The 27449-nt window shown below is 31.0% G+C and overlaps 2 protein-coding genes and 1 non-coding gene across 4 annotated transcripts; 1 reads left to right on the top strand and 2 right to left on the bottom strand.

The window, feature by feature from the left end:
• The first annotated feature begins 381 nt into the window (after positions 1-381).
• LOC130961739 (NADPH-dependent aldo-keto reductase, chloroplastic-like) lies at positions 382-4050 on the top strand. The gene is made up of 7 exons (XM_057887736.1): positions 382-710; positions 1252-1302; positions 1456-1532; positions 1682-1769; positions 2306-2581; positions 2915-3163; positions 3757-4050. Exons 1-7 carry the CDS (start codon positions 591-593, stop codon positions 3841-3843), a joined length of 948 nt encoding a protein of 315 aa, XP_057743719.1. The 5' UTR covers positions 382-590; the 3' UTR covers positions 3844-4050.
• Positions 4051-9368: 5318 nt separating this feature from the next.
• LOC130961103 (2-oxoisovalerate dehydrogenase subunit beta 1, mitochondrial) lies at positions 9369-17895 on the bottom strand. 2 transcript variants are annotated; one of them, XM_057886782.1, is made up of 14 exons: positions 17592-17847; positions 15182-15417; positions 13589-13700; positions 13298-13333; positions 13117-13176; positions 12986-13043; positions 12798-12895; positions 12073-12162; positions 11920-11988; positions 11720-11806; positions 10491-10586; positions 10234-10311; positions 10034-10120; positions 9369-9772 (listed from the first exon to the last, which is right to left on the bottom strand). In XM_057886782.1, exons 2-14 carry the CDS (start codon positions 15361-15363, stop codon positions 9737-9739), a joined length of 1089 nt encoding a protein of 362 aa, XP_057742765.1. In that variant the 5' UTR covers positions 15364-15417; positions 17592-17847; the 3' UTR covers positions 9369-9736. The 2 variants fall into 2 exon arrangements, with proteins under 2 accessions (XP_057742765.1, XP_057742763.1); XM_057886780.1 differs by lacking the exon at positions 15182-15417 and having other exon boundaries at positions 17592-17895.
• Positions 17896-27345: 9450 nt separating this feature from the next.
• Positions 27346-27449, bottom strand: LOC130964585 (small nucleolar RNA R71). Its single transcript, XR_009080672.1, has one exon. It is a non-coding gene; the product is annotated as a small nucleolar RNA R71 (small nucleolar RNA).

Raw genomic sequence — 27449 nt, 5'->3', positions numbered from 1 at the left:
TAATAAGTCTAAATTAATTTAATATAAAATAAAAAAATTACTTATTCTAAAAAAAAAACTTATATATAATTATTTAAATTATAAATATACCTAGATTTTTAATTTATTTCTTAGATATAGTTTATGAATTATTATTTTTGTTACGTCAAATTAAATATTATTGTAGTAGTATTGACTAATTTTATATTTATCTTTATATTAATTATTTTTAAAATTTAAAACTTAATTATATTTAAAATATCAATAAAAATATATATTTTTTAAAATTTTAATTATTTTATAAATTTTATTTAAATACGAACTGAATAAACCAGATTCAATCAGTAATCTATTTATTAAATTAATAAACTAATAAATCAGTAATCTAACTACCTCCACCACCTTTTTTATTCTGACATCTGTGGACAAAACTTCCCTGAGGATTCCCGGAACAAGAAAAGCATAGATTCTGTTTCTGCTCACTTGTAGTTTTCTGTTTTCGACTCCTTTTTCTACTTATCATCTTTTAAAAAGCTTCCGTACCAGAATTTTCACTCTACTAGGGTTTAATAACCTGTTCGCATTCCGAGAAAAAAAAATTTGAAAGAAAAATGACGAACGAAATCCGATTCTTCGAGCTCAACACCGGAGCCAAGATCCCCTCCGTCGGCCTGGGAACATGGCAATCCAATCCTGGCCTCGTCGGTGAAGCTGTTGCCGCTGCCATCAAGGTTTCCACTTAATCCATTTCATCCTCACACTTATGTTTTCTAATTTCGATTTTTCTCAAATTTGATTTTTGGTAAGGCTTGTTCTACTTGTTTGATGTTTGTTACTACTATTATCACTCTACATGCCGTCTTTTTTTCTCTCAGAAGTTCATTTCCTTAACTATGTATTATCATTGAATTGAATTACATGGTTGGTTAAGTTGAGTTTTTAAATTTTATTTTCTGTTTTGCTATTTTGTCAATCACTTAGTTTCAGTTTCCATACAGTGATAATATATAAGGAACACAGCTATATGGTTTTGAATTGCGCTTCGGTTTTCATCACTTATCATGGCTGTGGTGTGTGTTGCGATTACTGGCATTGTTGTCATGGCAAACGTGGTTGTTGCTGGTTATCATCATGATATGTTTATTGACATAGGAGCTATATTGTTGTGGTGGACTGCAATTAAAAATCACATAATTGCACAATTTCTTGAATCTCATGTTCTTGTTCTATATGATGATGATTCATATTTAATTGGTTTGATGTATGTTACAGATTGGTTATCGCCACATTGATTGTGCTCAAATATATGGCAATGAGAAGGAGGTAATTGACATAAATTAGGATTCTTTTATTCTCTTTTTGTATTGGTGTTGTGTTCTGCTACATTGATTCTATAACATTAACTAACTATTTGGAGCAAATGATTGAGATCATGGTTGGTTGGGTACAAAAGAAATTATTTCACTTTGATTGCAGATTGGTGTTGTGTTGAAGAAGCTTTTGGATGAGGGTGTAGTGAAACGTGAGGATTTGTGGATTACCTCTAAACTATGGTTTGTTTTTAGATTCTAGAATTTAGATTATTAGTTTGCTTTCCATGTTTAAGCCTTTAAGTTAAAGTAATTCTGATAGCATTATGATAGCATGTATCTTTGTTAATCTTCGTTGAATAGAACCCAAGTATTTGAGATGTGTCCTGCAGGAATACCGATCATGCTCCAGAAGATGTGCCACTAGCACTGGACAGGACTTTGAAAGATTTGCAGCTTGATTATGTGGATTTGTACCTTGTATGTAATATCACCAAATCTCCAATATTCTCTAACTATTTGATGCTAAAAATTTAAATATATGCAATTAATTATTTTATTACTTTTGAACTTGATTATTTTGTCTATATATAATTTGTTTTGAATTTTAGAGGGAAGTATTGTATCTGGATTTACATGATGCAGCCTTTCAATATGAAGTCATTAAGCTAAATATACCATCCGTTTTAACTTTTCATTTGTAGGAAAAACGCTTCCACTTATAGCTTGGTTTACAGATGGTATATAGCTTTGCTAAATGCCATATGCATAAATTTTTCTATTCTAAAATGTTCTTATGCAACAATTGGAAATCAGTTGTTAACCATGTGTCTTCATTTGAGGAAGTCCAAATTAGTACTTCATGCATGTGCTACATTGCTCTGACTTTTATGTGTTTTTAATGCGTGTATAATATTGTATCGAATAATTTCAGAATTTGGCATGGTACTGTTAATAGACAGTTTATATACGCATACTCTGTTGTAATCTGCAAACTGACAATTCCGCCCTTTCAGATTCACTGGCCTGCTCCAATGAAGAAAGGATCAGTGGGCTTTAAGCCTGAAAATCTTGTGCCGCCTGACATACCTAGCACTTGGAGAGCAATGGAAGCACTATATGACTCTGGCAAGGCTCGAGCTATAGGTGTAAGCAATTTCTCCTCCAAGAAGCTTGGGGACTTGCTGGAGGTTGCTCGGGTTCCTCCTGCTGTCAACCAGGTGGAGTGTCATCCTTCTTGGCAGCAGGACAAACTCCGGGCTTTCTGCAAATCCAAAGGTGTCCACCTCTCTGTAAGTCAGCAAATGTTGGATGATCTCTCTCGTGTTTGCACCATGTTGGCTATTTTCATCAATCATCCTGTTGTTTTCAGGCTTTCTTTTATTTTTTGGTAGAGAGTGTTGCTACTTGGTAGAAAATTTGATAGAATCTAGCTCTGAGGTGGTTCGTGAATGTTTGAAGTAGGTTTGTAGTAATCAACTTGGGTTCCAAATGTCCAATGGGCAAATACGGAAGATGATCTAAGAAAATTGAGTAAAACTATTAAAGTAGGTTTGTGAAAGTTCATTTTTTGTTTGATTTTTTTCTTACATGAATTGTGTGACCTTTTAATTGCATTTCTGTAGGGCTATTCACCTTTGGGCTCCCCCGGAACAACCTGGCTGAAAAGTGATGTTCTTAAGCATCCAGTTCTAAATATGATTGCAGAGAAACTAGGCAAGACTCCTGCGCAGGTAGCTCTGAGGTGGGGACTGCAAATGGGCCATAGTGTGCTGCCCAAGAGTACACATGAAGCAAGAATAAGGGAAAATTTTGATGTTTTTGGCTGGTCTATACCGGAAGACCTATTTGCTAAATTTTCTGAGATTGAACAAGTGAGTATTCAGCTTTCATAGTATCTCAAAACCTAAATATGTTTAGCAGTTATGTTTATATTGCAGGTACCTCTTGAAGCATTAAATCTAAAATGTTTTGTCGGAATTTTGTTTTATAAATTAAGTATATGGCGCTTTTACTAATTGATTTTGGATTCTGTTTTGTCACAAAAATCCCAGCTTGTTTTCTTCCTATGCTTTGAGGCTGAGTTGAGATTCATGTAGATTAGAAGCTTTGTAAGCATGGTGCTTGTCAAATAAATAATTTTTTTTTTTTTTGACATCTCTTAATCTAATTCTGAGATAGTTGGCTTTTCACTTGTTATTATGGCCTATATAATTGGTTGTTTATTGTTCCCGTTCTTAGTTCATGCATCAAGCTTGAAAAGTTTTTTTCATGAGGAAACATATTAGATATGAAATTATGTATTTATTTCACTAAATAAGTTAAGCTTTTGGGATAATTAGTTCTTGACATTAAGTATGGCTGTATGGCTGTCAGACTGTATGATATTATCCTGTGGATTGCGGAAGGTGTTCTTTACTTCCATGGTAGCAAACAGTTTTTTCTGAAGTGTTCTTCGTTGTTGCAGGCACGATTAGTGAGGGGTACCACTTTCATTCATGAAACTTACGGTGTCTACAGATCTCTTGAGCAGTTTTGGGATGGTGAAATCTGAGCTCATTGGACAACATTATGGACGCATGGTGTAAGAGAAGGCTTTGAAAGTGTGAAACTGCACAACACACACACACACACACACACACACACAAACACACACACACACACACACAAAAGTCATTCTCATTGTTCTTATATCTCAGCAGAAAACTACATTTGCTGAACTGTTGACATGGTTCTTATTAAATTTCATGAATTGAGATCACACCATTGTGCACATTTTTTCGTTATCATTGCTATTGTTATTGTGGCTTAGACCACGATGTGTACTTACAGATTTAGTTATTTGAACTGGTCTTTTAAGTATTTGAGTGAAAGATAAATAGGTTATAGTCTTTTTTGGGTATGTCTAAAATGAGCTCAACGATTATGTGTTTATTGAATGAGCCACACTTATATAGGCTATTAGATCTTATTAAATGGAAATTAAAGGTTAATACAAAAGAAGAGTATTGATGGACTTTAATAGATATAGAATATCCTAGTACATAAATAAATGTTTTAAATGGCAATACTTTGATGCACAATACTTTAAACGGTAATAGAATCTTATATTCTTAAATAATTAAATATAAAATATAAGAATATTTTTTATTTATTAAAATTAATTATTATGCAAAATTTTTTTATAATATTAAAAATTATATTAAAATAATATTTTAAATTATAACTAATATAAAAATATAAAATAATTAAAATTTTATTTTATATTACTTGACAAATAATTAGATTATTATATTTAAAATTTATTAACTAACTATGTTTATTAAAGATATTATTAAATTTATTAACTAACCATATGCGGCACGGGCCGTCCCGTCCCGTCCCACCAACTAAAGTGGGTGCAAAATGCTAGTCGTTTGACTTTTTTTTGAAAAATAAAATTAATTAAAATTAACAAAAAATAATATTTAAACAATTAAATACAAATAAAAAATAGTCAAATTATAATATAATTTTTTACTATCTTTTTTTAAATTTTTAACTTCAATAAAATTGTTCAAAATAATATTTGTCAATAGAACTATCTTTATTTTAAAAAATAAGTCACATAATTTGAACATATATACGAAATTGTAAAATAAAATAAATAAAATCACATAATTGGAACATATATACATAATTTGGCGAATTTTTTTAATTTGACAGATTTCAAATTCTAGCCTGACCCACTTTTTTAGCGAGTTCGGCGGGTCGGCCCAACTGAATATATATATATATATATATATATATATATATATGAAGATAGAAATTTTTTGTTCTAAAAAATATAAAATAAATAAATACAAAAAATATAAATTTTTTTATTCATTAAGATTAATTATTATACAATTTTTTTATAATATTAAAATGATCTTTTAAACTACAACATAAAAATATAAAATAAATAAAGTTTATTTTCTATTACTGGAAAAATAATTAGTTTATTATATTTAAAATTTATTAACTAATTACTTTGTTAAATATATTATTATATAATATAATTTTTTATCAAAATATTTGTAAAAGTAAAATTTATTTAAAACGTTATATATATTACATAAAAATATTAACTTTTTTATTCAGGTATGTATTTAAAATTATATTATTTATTCTGTTTTTCTAAAAAAAATTAAAAAAAATAAAAAATTAATATTTTCATGTATTATATATAATATTTTAAATAAATTATTTTTTTAAAATATTTTTATGAAAAATTATATTAGATAATAATATTTTTAATAAAAGTAGTTAATAAATTTTAAATATAATATTCTAATTATTTACCAAGTAATATACAATAAAATTTTAATAATTTTATATTTTTATGTTACCGTTTAAAATATTATTTTAATATAATTTTTTATTATTATAAAAAAGTTTTGCATAATAATTAATTTTATTAAATAAAAAATACTCATATATTTTATATTTATATATTTTATATTTAATTATTTAAGAATAAAAGATTCTATTGCCGTTTAAAGTATTGTGTATTAAAGTATTGTCATTTAAAGTATTTATTTATGTACTAGAATATTCTATATTTATTAGAGTCCATCAATGCTCTTCTTTTATATTAGCCTTTGATTTTCATCTAATAAAATCTAATGGCTTATATAAGTGTGGCTCATTCAATAAGCATATAATTGGTGAACTCGTTTTAGACATACTCGTCTTTTTTAACTGTAACCATTTCTTCCGTGTTGTTGCTTTGACACGAGACCCGCAAAAACCCTCCCGATTACAATGAATAGCTTGGTTAATCGGTTCATTTGTCGTCCTGTCAAATGTTGTGGTCCGTATCTTATTTACAAAACTGACTTATTTGCGTAGCTCGCATAAAATTTCTGAGCCAGTTTCAAATGCTCAGACCGCATCCCAACTCTTGATATTTTATCTTCGCCAAAGTAATTGTGATCCGGTAACTGCATATCAATTCAAAACAAACATCAGTCGATGAAAACGAGGATTAATGATCAATTCAAACATGCGATTCACGAAAAACTAACAATAAACTAAAGTCTAAACTTCATTACGAAAATCCGTCTCATCACTTCTAAACTCAATAACGTGCGTAACTTCCATGGCCTACTATCGAACATACACGCACAAATCCAAACAAACAACCTAATTAAATATCATACCATGAAATAAATATTAACTAAAAAAACTTCCAATCATCGACCAAAAGAAGTCAAACCAAATACAAAATAAGAGACCTTTAGCTGTGTTAAAAGACTCCAATAATAAACAATCATTCTAAAAATTTTGCCTTTTATAACTCTACATGTTCGAATAAAATCAAACATATTTTTCAAATTGAAAAATGAATACCGGGTGTTAGGTCTAAAAGAAAATTAACACATCCTCACCATAACAAGTAAGTCTAATTGTGCAATGTATTCTCACCATTAAAAAATTTAAAAATTAAAACTCTAATTAGTTTTAAACAACGTAAAAGCTATATCACATGATATCTAAAGTCTTTATACATGTATTTATATTTTAAATTTACTACCATAACAGCTTTGGATGCATCGAGAATTAATATATTGAATTTACATAAACGGTTAAAATAAAAGAGAATACTCTATTTGTACTAAGAATAACTATCTCGTTTATGTCTGTGAGTATGTGTATATAATGAAACAACAATGAATAAGAAAACCAATATGTTTAATTTCCACTGAAGAGCCTCATTGGCTCATTTCAAATTAAAAGATTTTCTACTTAAAAAAGAATACCTACCGAATATTTGTCTGGCATACAACAAATAGTTAATGTTATTATAATTAATACTAAAAATGAATAGATAATTCTGAATTTTAAATTAGATAAATGTATTAAAAAGAAAGAGACACCTATACTCGATTATTATTGAGGGATCTAATACACAGTTTCACATCATATATATCCAAATTCTTCATCTATGATGATATTACTATTAAGAAAATATGACTTGAAACCTGGAATAAATATATTAATAATAGGTGTCAATTTTTTCGATTTCCTGCAATTGTTTCACATGTATTTAATATTTTATTAGATGCAGAAATTCTTCTTCATCATGAGTTTAATTTGTGATATACTTAATTGAGTGTAAGTGGATTGTTGAAGAAAACCAATATTTTTTTTAGTGGATAATCTCATTCAGCAAGCAGCAAACATTTGATGATGAACACTAAGAATAACCATCTTATTTTTATGAAATTAAACATCCATTATCAATGCATCAACCTTCAATTGCTTACCTTGTTAGATTGTTCACCCTCCACCTCAATTGAAAAGGTTGTCAAATGAATGCGTCGAATTGTCATCGGTAAACGAAGATGGGACATGACAAACCAGTTCAACCAAATTAAACTCCATTTACATGGATGTGAGGGGTGATGTACGTTAGAAAAGACAGCCACGAATGTCGGCTGTATTTGGACGGATCTGTCGCAGATGAAGAGGATGCGACGGTAGACGCGGTGGGTTGCGGAGGGCCTGCACCGTCGGCGCGTTGGTGGGCTGCACGAAGGACAACTTGTACGCGAACGGGGGCCTGCTCGGACGTTGGCATAGAGGTAGACGGCGTCGGCTGCGGCTAGACGGCGGTGGCTAGTGTTTTGATCGGCGACGGCCCGGCAAGAGTGGGAGACAATCGACGGCTGGGCAGAACGCAGTTTCCACATGCAGAACGCGCGACTAAAAGAGTAGAAGTGATGAATTGTGTAACTGCTCTATGTTTATCAAATCCTTATTTTATTTAAAATTTAAAATCTGATATTATTAAAAATAAATTAATTATTTAATTAAATATTTGATTTTAATTTTTTTTAATCTTATTATTCACATTATTTACTAAATTTATTGTCTTCTTATACTTTTTTTTATTTTTATTTTAAACTTTTTTCTCTTATGTAAAGGCGTAACCGTAAGACTCTTTGCATTGTCTACAGAGATCTAACCTACTTCAACTTGATTGAAGCCGAATGAAACTGCAGAGAGAATGTACTATAAACCAGTAAAATCGGCCCGTGAACTAATTCAAACTCGACTTTTTAACTGTTTGATAAGCTAAGTTCATGATTTTATAAGGCGAAATTAAACCTAAAATTAAGAATAATAAGTTTGAATTTGGATAAATTCGTGAGTATAGTCGATTATATATATATATATATATATATATATTATAATTATTTATTTTAATACATAATTATATATTTTATACTTTTTGTTTATATTTTATAATAATAATAATAATAATATATAATTTTGCATATAATTATAATATTTATATTTTTTAAATATATAAAAGATCCTGTTAGCTTCCTCCTTGCCGGTAATCCCACAAATATTTACGGGTGCTGTTTTCTTATTATTACTCACCATTCAATTAAAAAAAGAACTGACCAACAAATATTATTACTTTTAGCCAATATTTGGCTAACAATAAATTGTACTTATATTTATGAACATTTTGCATATAAGTATATAATTTGTATTTAATTTTTTTAAAATTTACACATTTAAATTAATAAAATTTATTTATTAAAAATAATTTAATATTTATGCTAACTAAACGATAATGGAAAGTACTAAAAGTGACTGCCCCAAGAATTTCTCTAAAAATGAAAAAGCTAAAAGAGCAGTTCTATACTAACAATGAAAACACCTGATGCAAGGATAAGGTAGTAAATATCAATTCTAAACAATCCCAAAGTCACATGAAATCAAGAAACAGGGAATAAGCTATAGACATATACAAACAAAAAAAAGAGTTTGTTCGTGATTATCTAATTTGTCACGTCAAAAAAAAATAATTAATTTTCAAATTTTCACTAATTCAATCGACATTTAAACAATTTAAACAATTAATTGGATAGTCGTGTAAAAACCTATATTAAGAAATAAGAACTAGCGCAACAACTTTAATAATTAAGACATATGGGCAGTCCCAACATCTATAAAGTAGCAAAGGCAGAAGTGGAAAGAAAGGGTTACTATTTCTGGCACACGGTGGAAAAGAAGAGGGTGGAGGAGGGAGACGGAGAGTGTCATGCAAGTTGTTTAAAGTGGCCATTTAATTTAATTCAATTGGCTTAGCAAGTTAGCATGTATTCTCACATTCTCATTTAAATATTTCATGTGATACAATCCTATTATATATAGAATTACAAGATGGGCCTAATATGCGAATGTATGGCTGTTGATTATTTGATTTTCAAGTTTCATTCATTCTTTCCTTTATTATTATTATTTTTTAAAAATGTTTTACATTTGGAGAAGGCATGATTAATTTAATCTCCAGATTCCATGGTCTGCAATGTATATACAAATCCATCTTGTCCCAAACATGATCATTATGATGATCATGTGAATTCAAGATCACATATATGGTTGAAAGACTGTAATTAAGCTCATCAGTAGCCAACAGTTGATTTAATAGCATCTAATATCTGCATAAAATAAGTGGCAGATCTTGTTAGTAATCTCAAGGATGCTTAGTGTAATTTACCCTATAAGAAAAACAAAAATGTTACGTGCACACCGAAAATCAACTATTAAATCAGTCATCATCTATTTGTATATACATACATGTTTGTTTAACTCATTTTTAATTTGTATTTTATATTTCAATATGTATTCTTTATTGGTAACTGATTTTTGTATCCACCTATTATGATTGTAAAGAAAATTAAGGCGAACAGACAAGTTACCTTATTCTTGGTTGGCATGTAGAAGGGCTCAAACACCAAAGGAAAAGGGGTGTCTAGACCGCAGATTCTCGCTACAGGGGCTTCTAACTGTACCACAAACAACGAAAGAGACGGTTAGGAATTCGTACATATATTGTTAATATGGTTAAGTATGAATGCAATTTCATATACTCTACAACACTAATTTGGCTGAAGCATACCCTCGAGAAGCAGCGTTCGACAATGGAAGCTGAGATTTCAGCACCAAAACCTCCAGTTACCGGAGCTTCATGACTAATCTATACATCCCATTGAAAGCATCATGTAAGACACTCCCTCCATTCCACATTGATGGTCATTTTGACTTTTTTTCATAAAGTTATAAATCAATGCATCTAAATATAATTAATCAATGTATTTGGACACACTTATAAATCCGGATACACCGTTTTTTGACCATTGAAATTAATTTACTCACAAGTAGCCTTCCTGTCTTGTTAACTGAGGCCTCCACTGTTTCCTTATCCCAAGGTATTAATGTCTTCAGATCTATCAGTTCACAAGAAATTCCTTCCTGTAAATGTCACAATAACTTGAAAATTTTAAGAAACAAGTAATATTTTATCATAGACATGCAAATTGTGATTTTCAGTATTTTTCTCACATTATGATTATTTTTTCCCCAACAGTAAGTAAAATTGTGATTTTCAGTATTTTTCTCATATTATGATTATTTTTTCCCCAACGGTAAGTAGTTTAAGAGAGTTTCAACTACCAAATTTTCCACTGGAAAATAAAAAGAAGAATCTACAAATGGGATGCTCTAAATAGTTTTATATATGAAAATTAAATACCAACAACCCAAATTGGCATACTGCTCAACTACAGTTTCACCTGGACATATATGTACATTGACAAAACATGAAAAGATGTGCTTCTCATTTTGTTGCCTAATTTTTTCCTATTATTCTCATGTTTGAGTTGTAATTAATAAATTCTTTTGACAGTAATCATACTTGAGTTTGTTTAATACTAAATAAGTTATGTAGCACTTGCATGGCATATTGTTCTACATCTATAAGCTTCATAATTAAGTTATAAACAACTTGTCATATTGGGTAATTCCATTTTTATTACTATTACACATATTTAATAAATAAAAAAAGTACTGCCTTGATATACTAGTATATATAAAATCAACCATACTAGGTTTAGACAAAAAGTCAGCCACTAAATGAACTATTTGTATAGAATATATATTGAAATACAAAATACACGAGTTAAACTATGCATGTATTTATACACAAATACATAATGGATAATTTGGTAACTGATTTTTGGTGTGCACATAGCATTTTTGACATAAAATAAATGTGATATATTAGTTTCATATCTGTACTATTTGACCACGGTTTCCAATTCTAGTCTCTGTTAATTTCTGTTGTCAATCATGGAAACAGAATCAGCTTCCCTCTGACATTAGAATTCTAAAAAAAATGTTTCCTTCCACATGTAACTCAACCAAACGTACGATAAAATATCCCAACCCCAAATTCAATTTGTTTTCCCTTTCTGGAAAAAAGATTGATTCCAAATACCAAGTGTAATTCTTCAGCGACAACTAGCCCAACAAACTGTAAACCATGGAGAATTATTGTGTGATGCAGAATACATGTTGTAACCTATTTTTGTGGCAATGCAACTTACTTTTTCAGCATCTAGACAGGCTTGTTCCATTATAGATAATTGAGCTCCCCATCCAACAAGTGTAATATCACTTCCCTGACGAACCACCTGAGTATATGTTAAAAAAATTTATTAGACTAAATGTTTCACAGAATTATCATTCTGTAGTTATAACGAACTTCTAACTTCATTTCATGAATTTAATGCGACTTGTGTTGTACCTCTGCCTCGGATAGTGGCAACATGTAATCATCCTCTGGTACTTCTTCGACAGCCAAACGATATAGCCACTGAAACCAAGATTCAAATGATTTAATTCACAAGTCAAATGCCATAAAGAAGCTGAAGACATAATTCTCATGATAAAACACAACCTTCGGTTCAAAAAATACTATAGGATTTGGATCTCGAATGCAAGACAGCAAGAGCCCTTTTGCTTCTCGGGGACTTCGAGGGATGACCACCTTTACAAGAAACACTCAAGCCATTTCGTAAAAATGTACCAACCATAAAACAACAGTATTCTACATTAAGACCGTTAATTATATGAAATCTGTGTATAAGCTTGGAAGTAAACTGCATGCAATAGGTATCTAACTTAGGTTCAAAGTCGGTGATAATGGATTTTACGGGTTTCATATTGATGGTAGCAGAAATTCCATTGTAACTTTGGTTCAAAGATGTAAGAATACATATCATAAACAAGGAACTAGTATAAATCATATTACCATTTGTGACTGGTCAATGGATTTTAAACTGTTTCAGATTTATATTATCAATCACAGGGGTTAAGATGCTCCTGAATGAAATCAGTTTTATACTCAAGGCCCAAACACCACCAAGCATATCATTGAATAAATTAATGGTACTTCAAAAAAATTTGAGATATCCTGCCATGCTTCATCTGGGAGGTAAGATGCAGGTGCTTTCTATTAATTCCATTATTTTTTAGCTGTCTTAATTTGATGACTAGATTTAGGCATGGATGTTCACTATCACTTAGTCTAAATCGATGATCATCTTACACATGACGAGGACCTTTAAACAAAAATGAAGAAAAGTTTAACCAGCAAAAGATAAATGTAAGAAAGCACTATACTTTGATACCAGGAACATGACAGAAAAAAGCCTCAGGGGATTGAGAATGGTAATGCCCACCATGGCCCACAGCTCCATACGGGGCTCTAATCGTTAAACCTATAGGAGTGAGTAAAATGATTTTCATGCAACAGGTGAAAATAGAAATAAGCCAGAACTTCCAACGTTAAAGCAGGAAAAGAAATTTACCACCACAATTAAATTGGTTCCCACTTCGGTATCTGAATTTAGCAGCTTCGTTGACAATCTGGAAACAATAACTGATCAATTACTTATCGAAATTAGCTTTGACTAAAACTAGCCGTGAGAGGGGAGAATGCCTGATCAAAAGCAGGGAAAATGTAATCTGCAAATTGAATTTCTGCAATGGCTCGATTTCCCTGCCATGTAAAATATAAAAGGAGTTTAAACAATTGTTACATCAAAAAGAGAAGGAGAAGGAAAACTAAATTCGTTGGTTAAAAACTAGGAAGTAAAACTATTTTAAGCTCTGAGACTCACCATTGCCGCTAGACCAATGCCAAAGCCAATGATACCCTATGAATAGCATTTCAGCATAATTGTTTTACATCAGTGCTAAAGGAATACTAATTACAAACAATTAGAAACATACATAGCAAGAAAGAACTAAAGAAGTTCACTGAATCATTTTTGGATCTTCAATTGAACACATCTTCCTAGAACTGTCTAGTGAGATTTTAGAATCATAACCAGTCATAAAAATTTAGGCGGAGAATGGGAATAGAACAAGAAAAGAGAAAACAGAAAGGCAACAAATAAGTAAAGAAATACTTGTTCACATAAGGGAGTATTGAAAACCCTTTTCTTCCCAAATTTGTCTGCTAATCCTGTTGTACAACGGAAGACCCCACCAAAGCTCACATCTTCTCCGAAAACATAAGAACTGAAATCAAATGCAAGAGAAGATGAGGTTGAACATAATATTGATGCTATACGAAAAAATAATTTCGTTTCACACAATGAGAGTTAAAGATATGTAAATGGGAAGTTAAAGGTGTACTAGAAATACATACACTTATATCAATTTCATTCAACAATGGGATCAAATTAATCCTAGAAGAAATAAAATAAAATGATTTTTTTTAAAACAATTGCCTGCTGGAAGCCACATGTTATTTCCTAGACGTGTGCGATATGTGTGGATTGAATTCTTAATCAGTATCATAATTGCTTTTAAATTGTCCAGAGGCTACATTTTCATGGAATGCATTGTTTAGCATCTTTGATGGGTGTTGGGTGCAACATAGAGACTTAAATCAGTTCTTGTTTAAACAATTTTGGGAGAAGGAAGAAAACCAAAGATTTATGCCAATTTGCTATTTCTGCTACTAGTAAAAGGGTATTTGGATAGAGCATAACTCACATCTTTAAAGAGTATAAAATGTTTAGAAGAGTATCTTTTCCCAAAGATGCAGAGAGATTGGAGAAATTCGATCCATTTCTATGTTGCTGCTTGTGTATTCTTGTTTATCCTAATCTTTTATAATGAGGGATATATTATGCTCCATAATTATTATTATCCTTCTCTTGTTAATAATAATAATACTTGTTATTTATGTATGTTAGTATGTATACTAGGATAGTAGGATACAAAGCTTCATATTAGCAATGGTTAGATTTAGTTAGTCAAACCTAAAGGTACGAGCCAATGTCTAAATAATTGAAGCTCAAAAACCATATTCATTCTCTCTTACTTTTTCTCGGTTCCGATTGCTTACTATCGCTCTAACACTTTACATTAGCGCAGAAAACTTATAATCAAAGATGTTGCGGACAAAGTCTCTACATTCTTGATAAAAAAAGTTATCTCTAAGGAAAACTTAAGCATCATGAAATACACACTAAGATAAGTAACAATTTCATTGTCAAAATCATGTATAAATGTATTATTATACAAGAGAGTTGAAACATAGAATTTCTAATACTATTTGTTATCTCAACTATTCAATAGTATTAGACTATTAGTACCTAATAATCACTTCTCCAATATATAGGAAACAATTCTCAATATGATTTCAGTTATTACAACACAATGTTATTACTTCCCACTCCCCTCTCTCCCAACTCAATGCACATGATACACATTAAAAGAAAATTGCAAAATATCTAGGACATTTTCGAGTAATGCTACATAACTAACTATTTTCAGCCAACATCAGACAACTCTTTTTTAAATTAATTTGTTTATCTTAAATTCTACACCCTAAATTATAATCCTTTTGACCCTAAATCTTAAATTATAAACCTAAACACTCAAATTGACTAATGTTGACTACCTAAAAGTTAGTTCCATGTACTTTCTCTAAAAAGTCAATCATAACAATAAAAACAACAATAGTAACAATAAACAATGATGACACATACCGTGGATCAGTGTCCAAAGCAATGTGGAGAGCTTGGTTAATTGCAGAATAAAGGTTCAATGATTTGAGACCTTGCTCAGAACCGCTCTTTTGGACGCATGAAGAAGAAGGTGAACTAGAAAACCCTCTCTTGGAAACACAAGGGATCCATGTTCCAATTCTTCGCACACAGCTTCTTGACATCTCTAATTTTTTCTTTTTTTGTGAGAGAAACTTGCTCTGACGAGCTACCGAACACTAGCAAAAAAAATAGAAAAAGGAGAAAAGAAAAAATATGGTAAGTTTGTCCTAAATTATGAATGTTGATGGTAATTCAGAAATTGTGGATTGGAAGCTTAGGTGATGCAATATCAGAGTTTCAAAGAATGATATCTGTGGTGGTGTTGCGTGCATTTGTGGGGAAGGTAGAGATTAGAGAAAACACAGTGACAACGATGGATATAGAATGGCAGATGAAGAAAGGGCGAGGCAGAGTTTTTGGTAAGGTTGTTCGAGTTGCGGTTTGAATTGAATAATTTTTTAAGGAAAATCGGAACCAATCTAATCCAATTTTGGATTGGATTTACGATTTTATAAATTATAAAAATTAAATGTATATAATAGATCTTTAACATCAAATTTTTAATAATTAATAATAATTAATAATAATATAATAAATTTTAATAATATCTTAAAAAACTAATAATAATATAAGAATAAAAATAAAATTAAAAATTAATTAATATAAAATAAATTTTATTTTAATATAAAATATTTATTAAATAATAATATATGCATAATATAGAAATATATAATAAATTAAATATATTACAAATAAAATTATAAATATAATAATAATATTATAGTACATTGTGTAATTTAGATTGGATTGGATCGGTTTTAAGAAGTAGATCAGAAAATATATATAATAAATTAAATATATTACAAATAAAATTATAAATATAATAATAATATTATAGTACATTGTGTAATTTAGATTGGATTGGATCGGTTTTAAGAAGTAGATCAAAAATTTGATTCGATATGATCCATGCGGTTTGTAAAAAATGGAATAAATCAAATCTGAATTAGTGCGATTTTAATCTTTTTTAATTTGAATTAGATTTGATGAACAGTTTAATTTGGATCGTTTTAAATTTGAACACCCATAATTTTTAACATAGTTATTAGAACCGACCGGGAAATTGACCCGTCATAGGTCGGGGTCACACATCAATCGGTGGGTTACTAATTCACTTAATTAAATATAAATATAAAATTATAAAAAAATTAAAATCAAAAGTTAAAAATACATATCTTCACAAATATATTAATAATACATTATAAAATTATAAGTGGTGTTTCACGTGGTGTTTGTGATAAAGACATTTTTAAAATTTTAACAAAAAAATATTTAATTAAAAACTACATTCAACTAATTATACCAAATCAATAGCACCTATGTAAGAATCAAATCAGTAAATATAGTCACAAAAAAAAAATCAGTAAATATAGGTATCCAGCAACAAAAAATTTGAGGAAGTTATTATTTCAGCCATAATTATAAGAACCGATCGAATTAGTCGGTTCAATAAAAAAATCGGTGAATTGATGGTCTGGCCAGTTCAGCAGCGTGCATGCAGCGCACTTCCCTTGCCATTGTGCCACTTTGTTTCTTAATAATATAGGTGACAAAAAATAAATATATAATAAATCATGAATGAATTTTTTTTTTATCTTTTAAGTATGGATTGACATAGATACCAAACAAATAATAACACATGATATATAAACATATTGAGATATTGATATTGATTATGTTATTTTTTGTTTTCTGACTTATTCCTTTAAATTGAAAAAATATTTTATACTATTAACTAATTTATTATCTCTTTTTTACACCATAATAAAAATTAATATTTAATTGTTATTAATATATTTTTAAAAACATGTATTTAATTTTTAATTTTATATTTTTATTTATTTGTGACTGAATCAACCGAATGAATCAGTAATTTATCGGTTGAACCAATAATCTAATCGTATGACCGGATCAATAACTATGATTTCAGCAACAGCAATAGAGCAACAAATTCAACCACCAGTAACAATAAATCAGTGAATTGATGATTTACAGCCTAATTAAAAAGTAAATTCAACTAATTATACCAAATCAATAGCACCTATGTAAGAATTAAATCAGTCAATACAAATATACAGCAAAAAAAAAAGTGAGGAAGTTATTATTTTAGCAACAGTAACAGCAACAGTCAACAGAGCAACAAATTCAACCACCAGTAACAATAAATCAGTGAATTCAGCCCTGATAATATCAAACCACCAGCCCTGATGATTTACAGTAATGGTTCAATGATGACTTACAGCAATGATTCAATGAAATTGAAAAAAGAAAGAACAGGGAAGAAGCTGACCAACTGAAGACGACGACGACCTCAAACGCTGGTTGACTGGTTCCCTTTTCTGCTGACTCCGGCGAAGACGATGGCAGGGAGGGCGACGACGACCTTGAGTGCGACACAGTGAGTGAGCGAGCGAGACCTTCGGACCGGCGTAGTCTCAGAGACGTCAGCGAGTGCGACGGTGAGGAAAAGGAGATTGAAGAGAGAAGAGGGACGTTCATCACTGTCAGATGAAGTCATTAGAGCTTTTTTGTGGTGAGGGTAGGGGGGTGGGATAAGGTACCAAGCGATGTCATTTCAAGAATGAAAAACAAATTTTAGAATGATCCGGACTGGGTTATTTAAACCGGCTGGATTACCGGTTTTATTATACCATACGAATCGAACCAAGTTTTTCCGGACCGATGCTTGAGCGGTCCGCAGGATGGCTTGGCCCAGTCAAGTTCAGATAATTGGATTTCTGGTCAAACCAATCCAGTCAAGCCAAATTTGATAACTAACTACTTGTTTTTAGCAAAAGAATAAACAAATAAAATAAAAAAAATCAGATAAGGTTTAAGACTAAGTTGAGTCAGGGTTCCTATCCGCCAAACCTATGTAAGTAGGTAACATAGAAGAGGTTACGTACTTTGAATAAAAAGCACTCCTAAAATCCTAATTCCAAGTAACAAATGGCAAGTGATAATATTTATGTAGTTGTATATTCAGATGGAAACGCTTCACAAACATTCAAGGATACTTGTTTATATTGCAAAGAGCCAATTTTGATGCTGCTCCCGCCACAAAACTTATTGCCGGGGTTGAAGGACATGATATTAATGAATTTTGGGTTGCTTGGAACTAAGGAGATAAGTCAAGTGCTCTGGCACAATTTTCGTTTGTTAGTTAAAACTTAACTATTTTTTTATATCAAAGATAAGAAATCTCAAACTCATGATTTTTTAAGTGAGTATGGAGAACGGTTAAAAATTAACCATTAATAGAAGGAGAAAAAAGAATGACATTACTCCCTTAAATTATACATAAATATATAATGACATTGAATTGGTTTGCTTTAGAATTATTAATTAAACTTTTGATACATTTTGTATATGAATAATTTTTAATGTCAAGATGATTTTAACATTGAATCTAATTTTTATGGTATAACTAATATTTATATTTGATCAAAATTATCTTGGTAAATATTTACGGTGTAATGACTTAAGATATGAATCTAATTTTTATGGTATAACTAATATTTGTATTTGATGGTTTCAGTGGCTAAGAGAAGGAGGGGTTGAATCTTAGCCCATTTTTTTTTGCTAACACTTGCTGGACTTAGAGGAGACTTTTCTGTTTTTAGCTCGTTCCTATCCACGAGACATTTTCATTTTATCTCGTCACTTGGCACGAGACATTTTTTAATTTTTTCATCTGAACAGTAGAAACAGAAGTGAAGTAGGAGAGAGAGAAGATTACACCCAGATATATCCTGGTTCAACTGCTAAGTGCAGTGCAGCCTACATCCAGTCTCCATCACAACAATGATGGAATTTCACTATAATCATCCAGATTACAAATTGTAAAGTGCTAACCCAACTTACAAGGGGATTCCCACAGAATCATGAAACACAACATAGATGAACAAAGGACCTCTAAGACATCTATGGCTTTTTCTTTTAATTTTGCACTCTCTGCCTTTTTCCGCTCTGTGGCTTTTTTTATACAAACCTCACTGTTTGCCTTTTTTTCATGAGACTCAAGACATGACAAAATTAAACAGAAAAATTACAAAACTGAATACATTGAAGGAGAAGAGAAATCTGTTAGCTCAGGTAGCTCTGAGAACTCTGTGTCTTGCACTCTCAAATTTTCTCTTTGGATCAAACCATGAATGTTCACCCCTTTTATAGAGAAGTGAAGCTTTCACAGTTGAACCACAAAACCGAGCTTATCTTCCTTTCCTTCAAAACAAACCGGTTCGGCCACAGAGAGGGAAGAGGTTACTCATGCAAAACTCAACATGCAAATACCTCTAGTCCTTCCTTGGTCATCACTCTTCATCAATCCGAGCGCTCCATCCTTGGCTTCCTCTCCAAGATGGATTTCTGGCCCTTGATGCTTCATGATGATGATGGCTTCATCTACTCCAATCTCTGCCTCTTCCATCACTTCGCCACTCTAGCTACTTCCTGTGGTGGTTGAGCAGAATCAGAGACAAGCTATGCCTCCAAGAATCTTACCTTGCTGGCCGAATCTTCTTCTTCCTTTTTGAGCATGAAGAGATCCGATATTACCTCACCAAATCTTACTACATTTGGTGATTATCTCAGCCACAGCATACTTTTGGTTTTCTTTTTCTTGCCATCATTAGCTTGATGGTCTTGACGCATGCATCTTCTTCTTTTTCGGTGAGTGTAGCTTTTATGGCTTCTTGGTTAATGACCGAAGAGAAGAGAGAAAGAGATGAGAGAGAATGTGAAGTTAAAGTAAAAGCAATTAAATGAAATGAAACATATTGATAGATTGCTTTTACTTCCCTTGCTTTGAATAGCGTATAGCATTAATCATAATGATTCCCATCAAATCAAAGTCAAGTTCTCTCTCATGTTTCCAATGCTAGCATATTAAGTTTTGAAATCCATTCTTAGCAAGCAATGGAATCCGTTGAAAAGCATGAAGCCTATATGCTTTCTTGGTTTCGGACCAGGCTTGGAAGCATTTAAAAAATTAAAGTTGGGCTTATTAATAACAACATTAAATCTGGCCCAATTATTAACATTTGCTTTCCTGGTGAATTTTGTTTCGGATCAAGCATAGGAGGCTTTTATCAAAATCAAATATGGGCTTAGTTGCAACAACATTGAGCTTGGCCCTTTAATACAACAATTCAGCCACATAATAGGAAACATGTAACAAGGCTGATTGTTGGTTTTAATTTGGGCTAGCAACATTTTATTTTCCGGCCCAATTAAAAACCTGCATCACAAAATTATTAGTTAACATATGATTAATGAAGATTGAATTAATAATTTTGCAATTAAATATTTTAATAATGTTTGCTCATCACAAATATTAATTTGGAGTTTTCAAACTCATCAGTATTTGATCAAAATTATCTTGTTAAATATTTATGGAGTAATGACTTAAGATATCAGCACGAAAAGTTAATTTTTTACAATTATTAGGATATTAGAATATAAAATTTATTATACGGATAAACGACACTCAAAATAATTTATTATTATATAATTATTTTAGATACAAGGGTTTAAGATTTAGAGTTTAAGACCTAAGGTTTATGATTTAGTGTCTACGATTTAAGATTTACGATTTAAGATTTAAGATTTAAAATTTAGTGTCTAAGATTTATGATTTTGGATTTAAGATTTATAATGTAGAATTTATGGTTTAGGGTTTAAGATTTAAAATTTTTTAATTTTAATATATATGTTCAAACATTACTAATTAATGAATATTAGTGTTTATGGTGTTGGATTTTTTATGCCATTGTTGAGTTAATAGGAAAATTTAGGATTTATGATTTTGTTATTTTCTTAATTATTAGTGTTTATGGAATTGAATACCTCATTACATTTTTGGATTTATAGGAGGGATTTAGATTTTAGAATTTGTTTTATGTTTGAATTATTAGTGTTTACGGTGTTGTGCACCTAACATTGTTGGGTTTAAGGGAGAAATTTAGGGTATGGGATTTAGATTTATTAATTATAATTTTAATATATTTTCTATATGAATAATTTTCAATGTCGATATGATTTTATTAACTAAATCATTAAATCTAATTTTTAGTGTGTAACTAAGATTTGTATTTCAATCAAGATTATCTTGATTAGTGTTTACGGTGTAGTGACTTAAGATATCCGTACAAAGGGTTAATTTGTTACAACTGCAGGGATATTAGAATATAAAATTTACTATATGCAGAAAAATAACTCTCAAAATCGTTTGTTATTATAAAATTATTTTAGGTGCAAGAATTTAGTACTAGAGTTTAGAATTTAGGACTTAGAATATAAGATTTATGATTTAGAATTCAAAATTTAGAATTTAAAATTTAAAGTTTAGGATATAAAATTTAGAATTTAGCGTATAAAATTTAGGATCAAGAATTTATGATGTTAGATTTAGAATTTAAAATTTATGGTTTAAAGTTTAGGAATTATGGTTCAAAGATTAAAGTTTTTAATTTTAGTATATATGTTCAAACATCACTAATTAAAAGTATTCCGTTTTTTATCTCATTGTGGGTTAATAAGAAGATTTCGAATTTAGAATTTTGTTATTTTCATATTATTAGTGTTTACAGTATTTTTTGGTTGTCCACAGTATTCCTAATCCGATAGATCAATGACTAATCCGTTGCGAACCTGAACTCTATTTTAGTGTTTACAGTATTGAACATATAATGGTATTTTTGGGTTTATACGAGAGATTTAGATTTTAAGATCTGTTATACATTTGGTATTCATAGTGTTGAGCACCCATAGGATTGTTGGTTCATAAGAGAGATTTAGGATATATGGTCTACAGTTATTAATTATAATTTTGATATATTTTCTATATGAATAATTTTTAATGTCTATATAATTTTATTAACTAAGTCATTGAATTCAATTTACATGTTCTAACTAATATTTGTATTTCAATTAAGATTATCTTGATTAGTGTTTACGGTGTAGTGATTTAAGATATCAGTACGAATTAAAGGGTTAATTTTTTGCAACTATATTAAGATATTTTTAATATAAAATTTACTATTTGGAAGAGCAACTCTCAAAATTATTTATTATTATACACATTTTAGGTGTGAATTAAAAATATTAGTATGTTATTGTTTTGTATATTAATTGAAATCATTTTGATGAAAGAACATGTGATTCTATTCAAGACTAATCGAATCTTATATCTACATATCATGCACTTTTTTATGTGTTGACAAATATATCATTTTTCTTTGTGCTTAAAATTAATTTTAATTTCATATGTCATGTCGACTCTACGGACAACTATGATTTTAGATTGAATCCAAAACTTGCAAGACTTAAAAGAAAAAGAATATTGGATATTAAGAGGAGAAAAAGATCAAACTGTGTCATTAGTAGTTCATATGGTCAGTAGTTCATTTTTTCATATCATGCAATGTCAACTGTTTTAGTTTCATATTTATCAAATTTTCATATGTTTTAATTTTTTGACATTTTTTTAGAGTAAAACCCCTCCTCGATCCCTAACCATTTATGAAAAGGACCTGGCGACCCCTAATCATTAGAAAATAACAACGCAGTCCTTAACCATTTTCTCTGTGTGACCGAAAGGACCCTGTAACAGTTCTTCCGTAAAATATAACCGAAAAATCCTACGTGTAACGGTAACTATCTGACGTAGATTCAAACAATTTGATGAGACAACTAGGTCCTTGCACAATCATAAAAAATGTTGCCGTTTTGATGCACGATGGAATCAGATTCTAACATACATTCCTCATTCTCTCCTTGAAAAGGCACACACTCTCACTCTTTGCCCTCATCTCACACATAGAATTACCGTCGACCCTAGAGACTGTCAGACTTCCAGACAAAAACGACGATAAGGGAGAGCCGGTGAGGATGACGACGTGGTGTTTGTTGACGGAGGTGGTGACGTGTTGTTGACGGAGCCACACTTTCGTTCTTGGAGGTGAGTTTTTTCAACGTTTGTAAACCACATCATTGCGGTCCTTCATTGTTTATTTGAAGCAAGTATTTTTTCCATGGACCACCATTATTGTATGATATGTGTATTGATTTACATTTGTGAAGAACAGTCACTTTCACTAGGGTTGTGATGAGCGGATAATTTGTACGCTTTTTGGCATTGTTTTTAGGTAGTTTTTAGTAGGATCTAGCTACTTTTAGGGATGTTTTCATTAGTTTTTATGCTAAATTCACATTTCTGGACTTTACTATGAGTTTGTGTGTTTTTCTGTGATTTCAGGTAATTTCTGGCTGAAATTGAGGGACCTGAGCAAAACTCTGATAAGAAGGCTGACAAAGGACTGCTGATGCTGTTGGATTCTGACCTCCTTGCACTCGAAATGGATTTTCTGGAGCTACAAAACTTCAAATGGCGCGCTCTCAATGGCGTTGGAAAGTAGACATCCAGATATTTCCAGCAATATATAATAGTTCATACTTTATTCGAGATTAGACGACGTAAACTGGCGCTCGACGCTAGTTCCATGTTGCATTCTGGAGTCAAACGCCAGAAATACGTCACGAACCAGAGTTGAACGCCAAAAACACGTTACAACTTGGTGTTCAACTCCAAAAGAAGCCTCTGCACGTGTAAAGCTCAAGCTCAGCCCAAGCACACACCAAGTGGGCCCCGGAAGTGGATTTCTGCATCAATCACTTATCTTTGTAACCTTAGTAGCTAGTTTTAGTATAAATAGAACGTTTTACTATTGTACCAGTGTCTTTTGACCACGTTACATCTTTGGTCTCAGTTTTATCTTATTCTTCATCTTAGGAGACTATTGATCACGTTTTGGGGGCTGGCTATTCGGCCATGCCTGAACCTTCATCACTTATGTGTTTTCAACGGTGGAGTTTCTACACACCATAGATTAAGGGTGTAGAGCTCTGCTGTACCTCGAGTTTTAATGCAATTACTACTATCTTTTATTCAAATTCAATCTTATTTTTGTTCTAAGATACTACTCGTACTTCAATCTGATGGATGTGATGATCCGTGACACTCATCATCATCTGTCCCTATGAACGCGTGCCTGACAACCACCTCCGTTCTACAAGCGAAAGCTAGAGTATGTATCTCTTGGATTCCTGATGCATGACGCATGGTTGCCCTCGCCTGACAATCGAGCCTTCCATTCCGTGAGATCAGAGTCTTTGTGGTATAAGCTAGAATTGATGGCGGCATTCATGAGAATCTGAAAAGTCTAAACCTTGTCTGTGGTATTCCGAGTAGGATTCCGGGATTGAATGACTGTGACGAGTTTCAAACTTGCGATTGTTGGGCGTGATGACAAACGCAAAAGAATCAATGGATTCTATTCCGACATGATCGAGAACCGACAGATGATTAATCGTGCTGTGACAGAGCATTTGGACCTTTTTCACTAAGAGGATGGGATGTAGCCATTGACAACGGTGATGCCCTACATACAGCTTGCCATGGAAAGGAGTAAGAAGGATTGGATGAAGGCAGAGAAAAGCAGAGATTCAGAAGGAGCACAGCATCTTCATACGCCTATCTGAAATTTTCGTCGATGATCTACATAAGTATTTTTATCTTTATTTTCTGTTTATTTATTATTATTATTCGAAAACTCCATAACCATTTATTATCCGCCTGACTGAGATTTACAAGATGACCATAGCTTGCTTCATACCAACAATCTCCTTGGGATCGACCTTTACTCACGTAAGGTTTATTACTTGGACGACCCAGTGCACTTGCTGGTTAGTTGAGCGAAGTTGTGAAATTATGTTTAGCCCATGGTATTGAGAACCAAGTTTTTGGGGCCATTACCAGGGAATCAATTTCGAACAACAATTTAAGTATGAATCACAATTTCGTCCACCAAGTTTTTGGCGCCATTGCCGGGGATTGTTCGAGTTTGGATAACTGACAGTTCATCTTGTTGTTTAGATTAGGTAATTTTCTTTTTGTTTTATTTTCAAAAAAAAATTCAAAAATCTTTCAAAAAAAATTTTCTCCCTCTGTTTTCGAAAAATTATTTCAGAGTTTTTAAGAATGAATTCTAGAGCCTCATGTAACAAACATTACATGATCCCTGGGATTCTGATTGAGGACTTTGGATTCATTACTTCTTTTTTCCAAAAGATGTTTTCAAAAAATATAAAATAAAATCCAAAAATATTTTATGTTTCTTGATTGAGTCTAGTGTCAATTTTTAAGTTTGGTGTCAATTGCATATTCATCTTGTTCTTGTATTTTTCAAAAATTCATGCATTCATAGTGTTCTTCATGATCTTCAAGTTGTTCTTGGTAAGTCTTCTTGTTTGATCTTTAAATTTTCTTGTTTTGTGTTGTATGATGTTTTTCATGTGCATTTTTGCATTCATAGTGTCTAAACATGAAAGATTTCTAAGTTTGGTGTCTTGCATGTTTTCTTTACATCAAAAATTTTTCAAAAATATGTTCTTGATGTTCATCATGATCTTCAAAGTGTTCTTGGTGTTCATCTTGACATTCATAGTGTTCTTGCATGCATCATTGGTTTTGATCCAAAATTTTCATGTTTTGGGTCATATTTGTGTTTTTCTCTCTCATCATTAAAAATTAAAAAAAATTAATTATCTTTTCCTTTTTTCTCTCAAAATTTCGAAAATTTGAGTTGACTTAGTAAAAAATTTTTAAAATTAGTTATTTCTTGTAAGTCAAGTCAAATTTTCAATTTTAAAAATCTTATCTTTTCAAAAAAAAAAAAAAAATCAAATCTCTTTTACTTTTATCTTATGATTTTTGAAAATTTAAAACTATTTTTCAAAATCTTTTTCTTATTTTATTTCAAATTTTCGAAACTTAACTAATAAGTAATGTGATTGATTCAAAAATTTGAAGTTTGTTACTTTCTTGTTAAGAAAGGTTCAATCTTTAAATTCTAGAATCATATCTTTTAGTTTCTTGTTAGTCAAGTAATTAATTTTAATTTTAAAAATTAAATCTTTTCCAACCATATCTTTTTAATCATATCTTTTTATCATATCTTTTTTTAAAATTTTGATTTAAAATATTTTTTCTAACTTCTTATCTTCTTATCTTTTCAAAAATTGACTTTCAAATCTTTTTCAACTAACTATTTGACTTTTTGTTTATTTCTTATCTTTTTCAAAACTACCTAACAACTTTTCTCTCTCTAATTTTCGAAAATACCTCCCCACTTTTTAAAAAATTCTTTTTAATTAATTAATTATTTTAAATTTTAATTTTAATTTTATTTCCTATCTTAATTTTCGAAAATCATTAACTCCTTTTCAAAAATTATTTTCGAAAACTTCTGTCTCTCATCTTATTCTATTTATTTATTCATTTACTAACACTTCTCTTCATCTCAAATCACTGCTCCTATCCTCACCCTTATGTTTGGATTATTCATTCTTCTTCACTCTTATTCCCTTTCTTCTTCTACTAACATAAAGGAATCTTTATACTGTGACATAGAGGATTCCTCTTCCTTTTCTGTTCTCTTCTTTCTCATATGAGCAGGAACAAGGAAAAAGACATTCTTGTTGAAGCTAATCCGGAACCTGAAAGGACTCTGAAGAGGAAACTAAGAGAAGCTAAATTACAACAATCCAGAGACAACCTTGCTGAAATTTTCGAACAAGAAAAGGAGATGGCAGCCGAACCCAACAACAATAATACAAGAAGGATGCTTGGTGATTATACTACACCTACTTCCAAGTTTGATGAAAGAAGCATCTCAATCCTTGCTATTGGAGCAAACAATTTTGAACTGAAACCTCAATTAGTTGCTCTAATGTAACAAAATTGTAAGTTTCATGGACTTCCATCAGAAGATCTCTATCAGTTTTTAACTGAGTTCTTGCAGATCTGTGAGACTATTAAGACTAATGGAGTAGATCCTGAAGTCTACAGGCTCATGCTTTTCCCTTTTGATGTAAGAGACAGAGCTAGAACATGGTTGGACTCACAACCTAAAGATGGCCTGGACTCTTGGGATAAGCTGGTCATGGCCTTCTTGGTTAAATTCTTTCCTCCTCAAAAGCTGAGCAAGCTTAGAGTGGATGTTCAGACCTTCAAGCAAAAAGATGGTGAATCCCTCTATGAAGCTTGGGAAAGATACAAGCAGATGACCAAAAAGTGTCCTTCTGACAT

The sequence above is a fragment of the Arachis stenosperma genome, chromosome 2 (assembly GCF_014773155.1).
Source record: "Arachis stenosperma cultivar V10309 chromosome 2, arast.V10309.gnm1.PFL2, whole genome shotgun sequence".
NCBI classification, from domain to species: domain Eukaryota; kingdom Viridiplantae; phylum Streptophyta; class Magnoliopsida; order Fabales; family Fabaceae; genus Arachis; species Arachis stenosperma.
This window is presented reverse-complemented; position numbering and strand designations above follow the sequence as displayed.